Consider the following 16,800-nt stretch of genomic DNA (forward strand, 5'->3'; position numbering starts at 1 on the left):
ATTTTGTCTTGTCATGACAGTCAGTAAGAACTTAGGTTTGTCACTCCCTAGCAAATCTGTCAGCCTCTTCTACAGATTTCTCAGGAGATACTGACCTGTTGGTAGGTCCACCAGCTGCAGCTCATTCCTTACTAGTCCCAGATTGTTAGGTGTTGATGTGGCAAAGGAAATAAAGCCGGTCAAGCTTATCCACTCGATCCCCCTGTCATCAGGAGAGAGCAAAAGGAGCACTTTATCCAAAATATTCAAATGGACTGAAGCACAATTTTTACTTATTTTTTTTTTTTCTATGCATATTCTTCAATTTGACAACAGCCCAGAAGCAAGTTTTATACACTTGATGGAAACACTATATTTAAGCATAAAAAGAAACTACACGTTTACAACTACAATGTAAAGTTACTACGAGCTCTCTGCTCAGACTACACGAGCTCTTGCTCAAAATCTCAGTTGGAAACACTGGCAGCTTTTGTGCAAATCCATCACAGATACTCAGCACTAGAGCAGACTAAAAGCCCTGCACTGATTAAATCAGTGCTCTACCAAATGGGAAGAACAACCAAGTAACTCAAATCTGCCAGGATATAGGAAAATAGCTGTACGGATAGTAGAGTGAGGAGACTTCATTCTTTGAGCACAGAGAGAGAAGAAAGAAAGATGAAACTGAAAGAGAGGGTCTGAACAGATGTCAAAGGTTATCACACAGTGACTAAAATCTTGGCCTTTTTCTTAGGCATCCGCAAACCAAATTACCTTGAAGTGTTGCAAGGATGTCAGGTTACACTGCGTACAACACATGGTCACCACAATGGATTCTGAGCAAATCCCTCAAATACAGCACAGGCCACAGAAAGAGAGAAAGTGGCACTAGGTGGCACTAGGTGTCTCCAAAAGGAGACAATCCTCTGCTCCCCTTTCCCACACACACTTTGTGCCAGCATAAATTGCCAACTGCTTCATCTGTGAAATAAATCAAGGAACTAATCTAAGAGAAAACTGGGACTGCTCCAATACATACAGATGCCCAAGTTCATTTTCACATGGATAAGAGGATTTAGGTGTTCCTCAAATCCTTCTAACATAGATTACTCAAGAACCATCTCCAGGACAGCTAATTCTTCCCTTACATCAAAAGTACAATCATGGTCTGTCTTGCATGAACATATTTGAAATATGAGAAAGACAAACAACAGTACTTAGGATTTTCTGTCAGTAAATCCAGCTCACATTGTATTAAGGGGAAGGTTCCCAAAGGCAATGCAACGAAAGGGCAGGAGGGAATAAATCATTCCCACAGTACTTTCCACATACAAAGTACAGACATATTCATCATTAGTGTAGCTCTATCTTAAAAACAAACAAATAAAACCCAAGCAGCAAGCTTTATTCCAAGTCCTCGAGCAAAGTCACTCATCTTCCTAACAGGAGCTATGAAAGTTCATTCAATCAAAAAGAGATGTATTCAATTATTCATTGAAACCTTACAGGAATGACTGAATAGAAGCCTACAGTTTTTCAATCAAGAAGAGGTGTATTCAATTATTAATTGAAACATCACAGGGATGACTGAATAGAAGCCTACAGTTGCAATAACACTGCAGAGACACTGGAGTCTCTGCAGGGTTGCAAACACAGGGAGCTTTCTGAAATGAAAGAAGGTGGAATTCTGACACCTATCTGATCTTTATCAGCTATTCTGCTCTGTGGTTTTGGAAAAAGCACAGAATGCTCAGAATGCCTTCTAACTGCCAGGAGTTATCCACCATTCCCAAAGACCAGAGGCATTTCCTACACTTCTCTCACCAGCTCAGATGTAACAGGACATGCCCTTTACTTTGCTGTTCTTTAGCCATCTGTCAATACCAATACAAAGCTACAGAAACCCAAGATACTCACAGGGAAAAGGAAACCTTAGCTAACTGCTTGCCCCTGAAACAATACCATTCTTCTTGTCACTCACAGCACCTGAGAATCTGAAGATTCAAGTTTTAATGAAGGAAACAAGTAATGTCCTTCCCCATTGAAGGCCCATTTGCACAATTTCACAGGCTCACAGGATGTCAGGGGTTGGAAGGGACCTCTGGAGATCAAGCCCAACCTCCTGCCAGAGCAGGAACACAGAATCTAGTGCAGGTCGCACAGGAATGTATCCAGATGGGGCCTGCAAGTCTCCAGAGAAGGAGACTCCACAACCTCTGTGCTCCAGTGCCCTGTGAGCCTCACAGTGAAGAAGTTCCTGCTCATGTTGAGGTGGAACTTCCTGTGCTGGAGTTTCCATCCACTGCCCCTTGTCCTATCCCAGGGAGCAAGTGAGCAGAGCCTGTACCTTCCTCCCTGACCCCCAGCCCTCAGATATTTATAAACATTTATTAAATGCCCTTCTCAGTCCTCTCCTCTGCACACTAACCAGCCCCAGGGCTCTCAGCCTCTCCTCACCAGGCAGTGCTGCAGTCCCTTCATCATCCTTGTAGCCCTCTGTTGGACTCTCCCCAGCAGATCCCTGTCCCTCTTGAACTGTGGAGCCCAGAACTGGATGCAATATTCCAGGTGTGGCCTCACCAGGGCAGAGTAGAGGGGGAGGAGAGCCTCCCTTGATCTGCTGGACACACTTCCCAACAGAAGACACCTTGCCTACTAGAATTAAGGGTTACACTCAGCTGTAAACTATTTCTCAGGCTGGATCCACTCTCAAAAATATGAAGTTCAGGATTCTATGTATTCAGCTTGCCTCAGTTACTTCAGGGGTCAAGTTCAGTCATTTGGATTAATGTTTCCAATGCAAACAAATGACAGAGGCTTAAAACACAAATGACTTTTCTAGTTGAGCATGGGTGGTTATGACTTTATGAGAAGGCAGCTGGTACTCAATAATTGCAAGACTCTCTGATCCTATGACTTTAAAAGAGAAAGGGAAAACTGGAAATCAAATCATATCTCAAATGAAAATGCTATTAAGGTCTCAATCATATTAGCAGAAAGCACAGCCTCCAATTTCATTATCCAAAAACAATTTTCCTGGTACTTCAGAAGTATCTGTATGGTGCACATGTCCCCAAGTGAAAATCAGCAGTCAAAGCAGATTTTTAAGAAGAGGAAGGTTAAGAAGAAGAAATTACAATTAAGTGCTGAACGTGGTGTGCCTGAGCTAATGGCAGATCTCATCATGGGGGCATCAGGATTCCATTCCAAACACACAGGGTTTCACTGCAGCATTGTTTATGCTTGCCAGGCAACCTGTGTTTACCACTGCACAGAAATAAAGCTCGCATCCCAACCTGGCTGACACAAGTGGCTGCCATTTTTCAGTCATCTTTCCTGCAGGTGAGGAAGGTTTTTTTCTTCCCAGTAGGCGATGAATGTTTGTAAAGCAGCTTCCCCAAGGAGGCTCAACTGAAATTCAGCTGCTAAAGCTTGTTTGTAATGCAGCCAAGTCCAAGTTTTGTCTGCAGGCCATACACATTCTTCTTGTAACCAGATTTTCATTCTAAAAATTAAACCTGCTGCAACCTTGACCTTGTTAAGCTTCAGTGGAAAGGAACAACAAGCACTGCTCTGCTCACAGTTATCAGAATACACAAAATCAGCACTGAGAGGCATTACAAAAGCACCACTTGTGCTCAGCCAGAAGCTACACCACATCTCCAATATATTCTCCTCTGCACCAAAGCTACATTATCATCTCCTTTCACACCACAACAGCTTAGAGTGCTCCACTTAGAGCAGGTAGCAGACTTAGTTATTCTGTGGTCCTTCTAATTCACAGAATCACACAGAATGCTTTCGGTTGGAAGACATCTCCATAGCTCATCCAGTCCAACCCCCCTGCAGTCAGCAGGGACATGTGTAAGGGAATGTAGGAAAGAGATGGACCAGAGGAGGAAAGAGATGAACCAGAGGAGGAAGGAGATGAACCAGAGTAAGCAGGCTCTGCAGGCTCTCCCAGCAGAGGCTGGTTATCCAAAAAGCAAAGGGGAATGGACGCAGGTTCCTCTCAAAAGACACAAAGTAAAACCTCCTTGCCTCCCCTCACCTTCCCCACTGCTCTTGGAAAACAGGTATGGGGCACTGGAGATCGAGGGTGAGGTGATCCTGATGCCGGAGGACACACCATCTGGGGTTCTCCCTGAGGTTAAACAGCCTAAGGTTAAACAACCTAAGGCAAAGCAGCCTAAGGTTAAGCAGCCTTCCCCTGGCATCAGGACCTGCTCCCACAAAAAAAAGAGAAGGATAATTGTTATTGGTGATTCCCTCCTGAGGGGAACATAGGGCCCCATATGTCAGCCAGCCCCATCTCATAGGGAAGTTTGTTATCTCCCAGGAGCCCAAGTTAATGATGTTACCAGAAGGCTGCCTAGCCTGGTGCAGCCCTCTGACTACTATCCCTTACTAGTTATGCAGTTAGGGAATGATGATGCTGCAACCAGAACTCCCAGGGCTATAAAAAATTACTTCAGGACCCTGGGAGACCTGGTTGAGGGGTCAGGTGCACAAATAATTTTTTCATCAATACCCTTAGCTGCAGGAGGGAATACAAGAAGGAACAGGTCAGCAGCTTAGTCAACAAGTGGCTTAGAGGCTGGTGCAGTCAAAAGAATTTTGGGGTTTTTGATCTTGGGGAACTTTCCACTGCACCAGGCCAGCTGGCAACAGATAGAGCACATCTGTCCCAGAGAAGGGGAAAGGTCACAGTATATGAGAACGGCCTGTGCCCCAAAGGTAAAAAGATCCTGGGAAGGGAATTGGCAGGTCTCATCGACAGGGCTTTAAACTAGATTTGAAGGGGGAAGGGGATGAAACTAGTCCCCTTAGGCAAGAGTCTGGGGGTGATAAGATAGAGTCAGAGTTGAAACCAGCACCCTGTCAAGTCTCCTCCTGAACACCTCCAGCGATGGTGACTCCACCACCTCCCTGGGCAGCCCATTCCAATGGGCAATCACTCTCTCTGTGTAAAACTTCCTCCTGACCTCCAGCCTGAACCTCCCCTGGGGCAGCCTGAGACTGTGTCCTCTTGTTCTGGTGCTGGCTGTCTGGGAGAAGAGACCAACCTCTGCCTGTCTACAACCCCCCCTTCAGGTAGTTGTAGAGAGCAGTAAGGTCACCCCTGAGTCTCCTCTTCTCCAGGCTAAGCAGCCCCAGCTCCCTCAGCCTCTCCTCACAGGGCTGTGTTCCAAGCCCCTCCCCAACTTTGTTGCCCTTCTCTGGACTCGTTCCAGCAAGTCAACCTCCTTCCTAAACTGAGGGCCCCAGAACTGGACAGAGGACTTGAGGTGTGGCCTAACCAGTGCAGCGTACAGGGGCAGAATGACCTCCCTGCTCCTGCTGGCCACACTCTTCCTGATGCAGGCCAGGATGCCATTGGCCCTCTTGGCTGCCTGGGCACACTGCAGGCTCATGTACAGCCTACCATCAACCAGCACCCCCAGGTCCCTCTCTGCCTGGGAGGCGGTCGAGGCCCTGTCCTTGGAGGTGTTTAAGAGCAGGCTGGATGAGGCTCTGTCCAGCCTGATCTAGTGTGGGGTGTCCCTGCCCATGGCAGGGGGGTTGGAACTAGATGATCCTTGTGGTCCCTTCCAACCCTGAATGATACTATGATACTATGATAACATCTTCCTGAAGCTTTCCAAAAGCATCAGAACATTTACAAAGTGCAAGCCCCAAACTAAGAATACATAAAACTTAACTAAAAGATAAAGCAGTTTTCCAATGTTTGGTTGTTCTGCTGTTGTTGTTTCCCACAACTGTGAAATGATATCAGGGGGTTTTATTCTGAATTCTCTAGTCACCTTAATGAGAAGAAAAAAGAAGCAGGAATACCCTGTGCTGCCTTATAGAAAATAAACTGAAAATAGTACGTAGCTAATGGTATGAAACCAAAAACTCAAATGGTTTAGAACAGAAAGGGGAATTCTACTCTTAGAGTGCTGCCTAATCACACCACAAATGTACTTTTGGGATTTTGGTGGCAGATTCAAAGCAGGTCTCTCCATAATGAATTCTCTCCATAATGAATTCTCAGAGCTACCCATTCTCAGTCACCTGTACTTTGCACCAAGTCAACATTGAGATGGAGACCACAACCTGATGAAGACTTCAAGTCACAACTCTGACACGAGTTGTCTATCAGTGTTCTCAGCATGGATAAATACTGAGCCCTGTATTTGGTGTTAAACCTCTTTTTTTACTTCAGTTAGGGCTAGAACTCTCAGTAGCAATTTCAGCCCCAATGGGGCAAAGCAAATAAACCTTGATGTACAAACTACAGTTGTTTCAGGGTTGGAAGGGACCTCAAATATCATCCAGTTCCAATCCCCCTGCCATGGGCAGGGATACCTCACACTACAGCAGGTTGCTCACAGCCACATCCAGCCTGGCTGCAAAAACCTCCAGGGATGAGGCTTCCACCACCTCCCTGGGCAACCTGTGCCAGGCTCTCACCACCCTCATGGGGAAGAGCTTCTTCCTAACATCCAATCTGAATCTACCACCTCCCTGGGCAACCTGTTTCAAAGCACACCATCTGTGAGTCACTGTTAGATTGGGAAGACACTGTCATAAAGTTTCCTGCCCTAAAAAGACTGTGTACTACCATGCACTAAAGAAACTGGAAGTACTTGATATGCATCCTAGCCCAGCAGTGCATAGATGCAACACAAATATTTAGTTCAATGTCATTTTCACTCCAGTTTTGACAGCTTGTTTCTGCTCATACACAGCAAGGATACTGCTAGGTCAGACCACTCAACAGCTGATTTTCTTGAGTGTCATAAACAATGAAGCAAGCCACGCACCTTGCTGGTACAACATTAGTTAGATGTGTTGATATTTCTCTCCCAGAAGGATTACAGTAGGAATCAAGACTGAAAACTTACTTGACTTCACAGGAATGGATGCTTAACTCTTTGTGCAAGAGTCCACTTGTAAGATGAAAGACCAGGACAGAGCCATTACTTGTACCTAGAAAGAGTGGTGTAAAAAAACCCAAACCAGTAAATACAGACTTGGCTTATGTTCCACTTCAAACTCCAGTGAAAATGCAGGGTCTACAGCTATTTATATTTTTTTTCTACCCCTCCACCCCCCTTTTCTTTTTCTTTTTTTTTTTTTTTAACACCTCTGACTTACATTTTTAACTTGAGAAAAGGTATTTTGATTTCTAGAGCTTAAACTCCAAATATAAAATCCTCCAAGATTCTCTGCAGGCAGTAAGATCTATGTGGATCAACACATTTTGCCATGTCCCAGTGGAGGCCAGGGACAAGCAGAGTCCCTCAGGGATCAGCCCTGGGACCTGTCTTGTTCAACATCTTTGTGGGTGACATGGACAGTGGCATTGAGTGCACCCTCAGCAAGTTTGCTGATGACACCAAGCTGTGTGGTGCAGCAGACACGCTGGAGGGAAGGGAGGCCATCCAGAGGGACCTGGACAGGCTGCAGAGGTGGGCACAAGCCAACCTCATGAAGTTCAATAAGAGCAAGGGCAGGGTCCTGCATCTAGGTCGAGGCAATCCCAGGCACAAATCCAGGCTGGGCAGTGACTGGCTGGAAAGCAGCCCTGAGGAGAGAGACTTAGGGGTGCTGGTGGACAAGAAGCTCAATATGAGCTCTCAGTGTGCACTTGCAGCCCACAAAGCCAATCAGATCCTGGGCTGCATCAGGAGAAGTGTGGCCAGCAGGTCGAGGGAGGTGATCCTCCCCCTCTACTCAGCCCTGGTGAGACCCCACCTGGAGTACTGTGTCCAGTTCTGGAGCCCCTATTACAAGAGGGATGTGGAGGTGCTGGAAGGTGTCCAGAGAAGGGCCACAAGGATGATCAGAGGGCTGGAGCACCTCTCCTATGAGGACAGACTGAAGGAGTTGGGGCTGTTCAGTCTGCAGAAGAGAAGGCTCCCAGGTGACCTAATTGTGGCCTTCCAGTATCTGAAGAGGGCCTACAGGAAGGCTGGGGAGGGACTTCTCAGGATCTCAGGGAGTGATAGGACTAGGGGGAATGGAATGAAGCTGGAGGCGGGGAGATTCAGGCTAGATGTGAGGAGGAGGTTCTTCCCCATGAGAGTGGTGAAGCCCTGGAATGGGTTGTCCAGGGAGGTGGTTGAGGCCCCGTCCCTGGGGGTGTTTAAGCCCAGGCTGGATGATGCTCTGGCCAGCCTGATCTAGTGTGGGGTGTCCCTGCCCATGGCAGGGGGGTTGGAACTAGATGATCCTTGTGGTCCCTTCCAACCCTGAATGATACTATGATACTATGATGATACTATGACTTGGGGAGTCTGTAGAAAATATGCTCACTGCTCTTGCATTTTCAGAACACAGGCAGTGGCAGGTAAAGAATGTTTCTTTTTGTTTTGATGGCTAAAGAGGAAGGAATGCATCAAGTATTCACTGTTATGCACCAACAATCTCAGGGGAAGCTCATGAGTAGATTTTGCCAAATCATTAACGCAATTCTGCTTTCTGATCCCTGAAATGATGAGCTCTTCCAAATGCCACATCAGTAACTTAGCAGCTTTCAGCTTCAACTAGATCAAAAAAGTCTTCTGTAGTGCTGAAAGCTACAATTTTCTTTCAGACTTAGCTGTTCTTCTCTTTTTTTCTTTTACACTCATATCAACTTTACTAAATACAACAATGGACACCATTCAGGTACCTCAAGCCTGGAACGCAGCCCGGCCTTGCTGGACATGCAGTTTATACACACTTGTTAGTTTCCTGATCATTATGCTTCACCTGTTTTAACTGCTACAGCTCATATAAAACTCAGAAATTACATTTTAGCAGCATCACATCATGTACTGAGAGCTTGCCCCCAGTTTAAGGCACAGCTATTGGTGCAACCCGTAGCTCAGTAATAATAGCAGTATTACAATAAGTACACAATACATTCATGCATTATTATGGCACTTTCATTACTGGAGTGATAGCCTCTTTACAAGCCCCTGCATAATATTCTGCTTTGTGGTAGACCTCAGCCCTGTTCAGAAATCTAAGAAGGCTCTAGAGAGCAGTCAACCTTAAGAATAAGAAGAATCTCCCAAGTGGCTGGCACAGCCCAGAATCAACTGATAGCTTACATACATCAACCCAGACCTGGAGGCCTAATTTACCAACTTATCACAATCTTTAAATCTCTGTGTCTACTGTTCCAGTCTGCAAAGACAGCAGCCTGTATGGACACACTGTGAAATCCCTGTTGTGGTCTGAAAGGGCATGTCAGGAAAAATCAGAAGCTAAGGCAATAATAAATCAGGGGCTCACAGGTAACTGTTCTAGCATCTAGATGAGCTTAACTACATTTGTAACGAGGCAGAGCAGAATCCCTCAGGAAATACAACATGCTGAAAGTGTGGTTTTTAGGTACCAACATCAGAACAAAACCACAGTGTCTATGAGGTTCATTTATTTATTCTAGGAATTCAGTGCTGCAGCAAACCCTGTTTATTGATGCTTAGGATGAAGTGAGAGCAGCATGTGAAACAGCAAGTGTAACAATGGGCCAATGTCAGAGTGCATGAAAGGATAAATACAAACCTCTAGAATGGTTTAGGTTGGAAAAGACCCTCTGGATCATCAAGCTTAACCATTACCTTGCCAATATATTGCAATTCTTAAGGAAGGCACTGGGATGGGCTGCCCAGGGAGGTGGTGGAGGTGCCATCCCTGGAGGCATTTAAGATAAGTTTGGATGTGGCACTAGGTGGCATGGTTTAACTGATACTATGGTGCTAGGTCATAGCCTGGACTTGATGATCTCAGAGGTCTTTTCCAGCCTCAATAATCCTGTGATTCTGTAGCATTACTTAAACCCAGGGCAGGAGAAAAAGACTCTGAAGACTATGATGGAGGCAAAGTAGTACAATGTTTGATATCCATGTTACACAAGGTCAAAACATCTTTCTTCAGTAGAAACTGTATTTTTACTTAGTATAGAATGTGTTCTTTTCAGAGCAAAGAATAATCTATTCAAGGCACTTACCAACAGCAAGGATTGGTTCATACTGTTTGATGTTTTTGGTTGTGAGAGGTGGGCACATGCGGATGGCAAAGGGAGGCAAAGGAAGGCCTGAAAGAAGCCCAGTCAGCAGAAATTTGAGGTGCACCTCCTGCAGAACAGAATTCTTCAACTGTTCTTCTCCAGCAATTGTGCCTTGCCCTGCTGAAAAATTAAGCCTCCTGTTAGTATAAAACTTTAAGTGGAGATGGAACACTGCTCCCATGAAGGAGGGCTGAGAATGCTGGGGCTCTTCAGCCTGGAAGAGAAGGCTCCCAGGAGAACTTCCTGTGCCTTTTCACTACTTAAAGGGGGCTCTTAAGAAAGATGAGGACAATCCTTTCAGCAGCACAAGGGGTGATGCCCTGAAACTGAAAGAGGGGAGACTCCTAGATACAGGGAAGAAGTATTTCTTATATGTAGGAATCTTCCTTAGATTCCTAGATGTAAGGAAGACAGTGTTCACAATGAAGGTGGTGAAACACAGGCAGAGTTTGCCCAGAGATGCTGTGGAGGGGTTAAGGTTATTTACAAATATTTTATTTATTTATTTTATAGATTTAAAGATATTTATTTTTAAATATTTGCATTTGTTTACTTGCATTTGTTTTTTAGTCCAATTCAAAGCCTTATGGAGGTCTAACTCCAAACAGCAAAAACCTCAGTGCAGTCTAATGCTAGCAATACCACAAGTTTGCTCAGACACAATAAAGATGAGCACACAAACAATGTAATTCCACTGCTGTGTACCAGTCTGAGTGATGCAAGGTACGAGAGAACAATAGCAATGTGCTGCCCAGAGAGGTGGTGGAGGCACCATTACTGGAGGTGCTTAAGAAGAGACTGGATGAGGCACTCGGTGCCGTGGTTTAGTTGATTAGATGCTGTAGGGTGATAGGTTGGACTGGATGATCTCAAAGGTCATTTCACAGTATCACAGTATCACTAAGGTTGGAAGAGACCTTGAGGATCATCGAGTCCAACCTGTCACCACAGACCCCATGACTAGACCATGGCACCAAGTGCCACGTCCAATCCCCTCTTGAACGCCTCCAGGGACGGTGACTCCACCACCTCCCTGGGCAGCACATTCCAATGACGAATGACTCGCTCGGTGAAGAACTTTCTCCTCACCTCGAGTCTAAACTTCCCCTGGCACAGCTTGAGACCGTGTCCCCTGGTGCTGGTTGCCTGGGAGAAGAGACCAACCCCTTCCTGGCTACAACCACCTTTCAGGTAGTTGTAGAGGGCAATGAGGTCACCCCTGAGCCTCCTCTTCTCCAGGCTAAACAATCCCAGCTCCCTCAGCCTCTCCTCACAGGGCTGTGCTCAAGGCCTCTCCCCAGCCTTGTTGCCCTTCTCTGGACACATTCAAGTGTCTCAATGTCCTTCTTGAACTGAGGGGTCCAGAACTGGACACAGGACTCAAGGTGTGGCCTAACCAATGCAGAGTACAGGGGCACAATGTCTTCCCTGCTCCTGCTGGCCACACTATTCCAAGGATGCCAGGATGCCATTGGCCCTCTTGGTCACCTGGGCACACTGCTGGCTCATGTTTAGGCAGCTGTCAATCAGCATCCACAGGTCCCTCTCTGTTTGGCAGCTCTCCAGCCACTCTGACCCCAGCCTGTAGCTCTGCATGGGGTTGCTGTGGCCAAAGTGCAGCCCTCGGCACTTGGACTTGTTGGATGCCATCCCATTGGACTCTGCCCATCTGTGCAGTCGGTCGAGGTCCCTCTGCAGAGCCTTTCTGCCCTCTGACTGACCAACATCTGCTCCTAACTTGGTGTTATCTGCAAATGTGCTGATGACTGACTCAATCTCCTCATCCAGATCATCAATGAAGATGTTAAAGAGGATGGGGCCCAGCACTGATCCCTGGGGGACGCCACTGGTGCCTGGCTGCCAGCTGGATGTGGCACCATTCACCACCACTCTCTGGGCTCAGCCTCCAGCCAGTTCCTAACCCAGCACACAGTGTTGCGGTCCAAGCCACGAGCTGACAGCTTAGACAGTAGTTTGCTGTGGGGGACAGTGTCAAAGGCCTTGCTGCAGTCCAGGTAGACCACATCCACAGCCTGCCCCACAGCCACCAGATGGGTCACCTGATCACAGAAGGAGATCAGGTTGGAGAGACAGGACCTGCCCCTCCTAAATCCATGCTGGCTGGACCTGAGCCCTTGGCCACCCTTCAGGTGCAGTTATTGCCCCCAGGATAATCACTTTCCCTGGCACTGAGGTCAAGCTGACTGGCCTGGAGTTTCCAGGTTCCTCCATCCGACCCTTCTTGTGGATGGGGACCACATTGGCCAGTTTCAGTCACCTGGGACCTCGCCCATGAACCAGGACTGGAGGAAAATGATGGAGAGTTGCTTGGCAGCTCATCTGCCAGCTCTCTCAGCACCCTAGGATGGATCCCATCCGGTCCCATAGACTTGTGAGTGTCCAAGTGGCTCAGCAGGTCCCCAACTAATTCCTCATGGATTCCCGGGGCACTACACTGCTCCCCAACCCCATCACCCAGCTCAGGAGGCCACTTGTCCTGAACTCCTGCCTTGCTGTTAAACATTGAGGCAAAGAAGATGTTCAGGACCTCAGCCTTTTCCTCGTCTTCAGTCACAGTGTTCCCCTCCAGGTCCAATAAGGAGTGCAGGTTCTTCCTCTAGACAGTCAAGTTTGATTGTCTTCTCGATGCTCCGGCAGGGCTGTGGCCAACCCTGCCGGGGCCGAGCTGTGGCTGACCCTGCCGGGGCTGAGCTGAGGACCTCACTAAACCATCCAATCGGTAGTAGCAACGGGCGGTGTGTACAAAGGGCAGGGACTTAATCAACGCGAGCTTATGACCCGCACTTACTGGGAATTCCTCGTTCACGGGGAATAATTGCAATCCCCGATCCCCATCACGAATGGGGTTCAACGGGTTACCCGCGCCTGCCGGCGGAGGGTAGACACAAGCTGAGCCAGTCAGTGCAGCGTGCGTGCGGCCCCGGACATCTAAGGGCAGGCATCACAGACCTGTTTTGCTCAATCTCGGGGGGCTGAACGCCACTTGTCCCTCTAAGAAGTTGGACACCAACCGCTCGGGGGTCGCGTAACTAGTTAGCATGCCAGAGTCTCATTTGTTATCGGAATTAACCAGACAAATTGCTCCACCAACTAAGAACGGCCATGCACCACCACCCACGGAATCGAGAAAGAGCTCTCAATCTGTCAATCCTGTCCGTGTCTGGGCCAGGGGAGGTTTCCTGTGTTGAGGTTTCGCGTGTTTCCAACATGGTGTGCTGTGGTCTGTTCCCTTCCCTTCCCTTCCCTTCCCTTCCCTTCCCTTCCCTTCCCTTCCCTTCCCTTCCCTTCCCTTCCCTTCCCTTCCCTTCCCTTCCCTTCCCTTCCCTTCCCTTCCCTTCCCTTCCCTTCCCTTCCCTTCCCTTCCCTTCCCTTCCCTTCCCTTCCCTTCCCTTCCCTTCCCTTCCCTTCCCTTCCCTTCCCTTCCCTTCCCTTCCCTTCCCTTCCCTTCCCTTCCCTTCCCTTCCCTTCCCTTCCCTTCCCTTCCCTTCCCTTCCCCTCCCCTCCCCTCCCCTCCCCTCCCCTCGACACAGTCTCAAGCTGCACCAGGGGAGGTTTAGGCTGGATGTGAGGAAGAAATTCTTCCCAGAAAGAGAGACTGGCCAATGGAATGTACTGCCCAGGGAGGAGGTGGAGTCACCGTCACTGGAGGTGTTTAAGAAGAGCCTGGATGAGGCACTTGGTGCCATGGTTTAGTTGATTAGATGGTGCTGGGTGATAGGTTGGACTTGATCTTGAAGATCTTTTCCAACCTGGTTAATTCTATTCTATTCTATTTCTGTTCTATGACATAAATGACTACAGTAAATGCAGGTAAGAGAAAAATCATGCCCCAAACATCCTCTTTATCACAAAAGTGCAGAAGAACCTCCCACCATGGTAAGCTGCCTCCACCAGGTTTCCCCAAAAGCAACTTCAAACCTGCACCTTTTTATCTCTGAGCAGTACTGGTCACTTTTCCAACAAAAAATGAGTTTCAGAATGGAAAGGTAACCATTTTTCTGGAATGTTTCTCAACACTGAGGTGTTGGTAGATGTTTAGCTTTAAAAAAAAATTAGTAATGAGTAGCAGTAATATTAGAGGAAGAAATTCTTACCAATCATGTTGTCCAATGAGAGGTCAGGGAGTTTGTTTTGGAATGCTCCTACAGGAATTCCACAAAAGGAGACAGGAGAATACAAAGGTGATGCACTTGAACTGCTGTAAAAGAAATGAAAACAAGGTCCTAGTAAAACCTGGATCATCTGCTGACTTAAATTCTTGATTTTCTTGGGCTCTTTTAGTTCCTCAGGATGTTCTTTCAGTGTTCTGAAAAGTTACCTATTTGAGAACACTTTAAGAAGATTATTCCCACTCTCAGCTTCCATGAACAACTTTTCCAGGAGATAAGGCACAGAAAAACATACAGAATTCAAAATAAATTTCACCTTGCTTTGTAACAGAATAATAGACAGGTGTATCCCTTGCTCTAAAGTAAGCATTGAAAAGAGGCTTTCAAATACACTGTATTTGGATTCGTATGTAGAGCTAGTGCTTTAATATTAAACTGCTGATGAATGCAGCTAAGCAATTGTGAGTGCATGGTCCTGCAGCTGGGTCAGGGCAATCCCAGGCAATGATATAGGCTGGGCAGGGACTGGCTTGAGAGCAGCCCTGAAGAACAGGGCCTTGGGGTGCTGGTGGATGAGCAGCTCAACAGGAGCCAGCAGTGAGCACTTGCAGCCCAGAAAGCCATCCAGAACCTGGACTGCATCAAGAGAAGCATAGCCAGCAGGGCAAGGGAGGTGATTCTTCCCCTCTGCTGAGACCACACCTGGAGCACTGTGTCAAGTTCTGGAGCTTCTATTACTGGAAGGATCTGGAGGTGCTGGAAGGTGTCCAGAGAAGGGCCATGAGGATGAGCAGAGGGCTGGAGCTGCTCTCCTATCAGGACAGGCTGAGGGAGTTGGAGATATTCAGTGTGGAGAAGAGTGTCAGGGAGTGATAGGACTGGGGGGAATGGAGCAAAAGTAGAAATGGGTAGATTGAGATTGGATGTTAGGAAGAAGTTGTTTCCATGAGGGTGGTGAGAGACTGGCACAGGTTGCCCAGGGAGGTGGTGGAAGCTTCATCCCTGGAGGTTTTTGCAGCCAGGCTGGATGTGGCTGTGAGCAACCTGCTGTAGTGTGAGGTGTCCCTGCCCATGGCAGGGGGGTTGGAACTGGATTATCCTTGAGGTCCCTTCCAACCCTAACAATTCTATGACTCTATGATAACAGATTCCCAGGCTTGGGGTAGGGCTTTTCCTAACCTGGATTAACTTCTTATATAGATTCCAGATGATGAAAGCCTGAACTGAAGTAATGCTCTTCACCTAAACATATGAAACCTGAGTGCCTTTGCATATACAAAGCTACAGCAGAAAACTAACAGCATTACCTAGGTTTATAGCCTTGGGAGGTATCTGTTCATCACGGGGTTGTGTTAGTTTTTCCCCCCAAAATGTCTGTCACTGGGTTTCAGTGCAGCCTCCATTTAGAAGGGACTCAAATGGCCCTTGTAGCCTTGGCAATTGTATTTTGCAGGGCTGAGGGAAGACTGATGTCATAAGCAAAGACTAAAGACTACTGCCTGCATGTATCTGTATGTAAAAATTAAGCTAAGGCAGGTACAAAGCCTTTTTCTTTAAGAATCTTATTTTAACAGACTTTGAGTTAAAATTTTAATTAAGACCATCAAATCTGGCAGGATTAAGAACTAATGGATGAAGACTCCTTAAAGAAATACCATTAAAGACTCTCTGCTAACTAGAAGTATGCTTTCCTTTTCAGTACAATCTAACTACATCCAGAATCTGAATCCTCTGAGCTCAGTGGGTCGTATATTATTCCATTTTCCCTTGTTGCATAATCATGACAAAACCCAGTGTTTTAGAATGGAGCCCAAGAGTTCAAGAAGTAAACCCCAGCAAGATGCAGATCCTAAACAGCTCTCTTGGATATGCATGAGAAGAATCCACCCAACAGCATTTTTGAGAACACCAAGGATAGAAGCATTAACTCACAGATGAACAACAAAAGGAGCTGGGCTGAAAATCCAGCACTACTGACTTTTAGAAGTGTCCTAAGGACTCAGTATTTCTCTTATGGCTCTAAGTTAATTATTTTATTCATCACAGCTTTATTGCAGAAGACCTTAATACACTAAATGCTCATGTATCATTTTAGAGACTGCACAAAATCCAAAGCTCTCAGAGCTTTATATAAGAAAATATTGTCTACACCACCATGCTCCAGCCACCTGCTGTGCAGCCTCATACTATTCTGTGGCAAATTCACACTGATCTGGTAGAAAACCTTTCCCCTGCTAAAACCAGTCCTTCCCAGGCTCATGGTGAAGTCTTTTGACGTCACTGAAAGTGAGTGATCCATTCCTGAGAAAAATCATACAGTCTGAAGAAAGCCAAATGAAATGATCCACCAGAACAAGAGGGCAAAGCCTCAAGCTATGCCAGGGGAGGTTTAGGCTGGAGGTGAGGAGAAAGTTCTTCACTGAGAGAGTCATTCGCCATTGGAATGTGCTGCCCAGGGAGGTGGTGGAGTCACCATCCCTGGAGGTGTTCAAGAGGGGACTGGATGTGGCACTTGGTGCCATAGTCTAATCATGAGGTCTGTGGTGACAGGTTGGACTTGATGATCTTTGAGGTCTCTTCCAACCTTGGTGATTCTGTGTGAATGTGAAAGTCCATTCTATTCCTTCTCTGGCAGGGGGGTTG

At 46.9% G+C, this 16,800-nt stretch overlaps 1 protein-coding gene across 3 annotated transcripts in view; it reads right to left on the reverse strand.

The window, feature by feature from the left end:
* WDR11 (WD repeat domain 11) overlaps window positions 1–16,800 on the reverse strand; it is a 71,717-nt gene that overhangs the window by 31,079 nt on the left and 23,838 nt on the right. For 2 of the 3 annotated variants that reach the window (XM_068166128.1, XM_068166130.1), the window contains exons 9-12: window positions 14,143–14,246; window positions 9,968–10,147; window positions 6,870–6,954; window positions 96–202 (exon numbers count right to left, since the gene is read on the reverse strand). In XM_068166128.1, the coding sequence (XP_068022229.1) occupies window positions 96–202; window positions 6,870–6,954; window positions 9,968–10,147; window positions 14,143–14,246 (476 nt within the window). The remainder of the gene's footprint in view (window positions 1–95; window positions 203–6,869; window positions 6,955–9,967; window positions 10,148–14,142; window positions 14,247–16,800) is intronic. The other variant, XM_068166129.1, reaches the window with a different exon arrangement.

The sequence above is a fragment of the Melanerpes formicivorus genome, unplaced genomic scaffold (assembly GCF_026170545.1).
Source record: "Melanerpes formicivorus ecotype bairdi unplaced genomic scaffold, bMelFor1.0.p_v2 SCAF_97, whole genome shotgun sequence".
Lineage (NCBI taxonomy): Eukaryota > Metazoa > Chordata > Aves > Piciformes > Picidae > Melanerpes > Melanerpes formicivorus.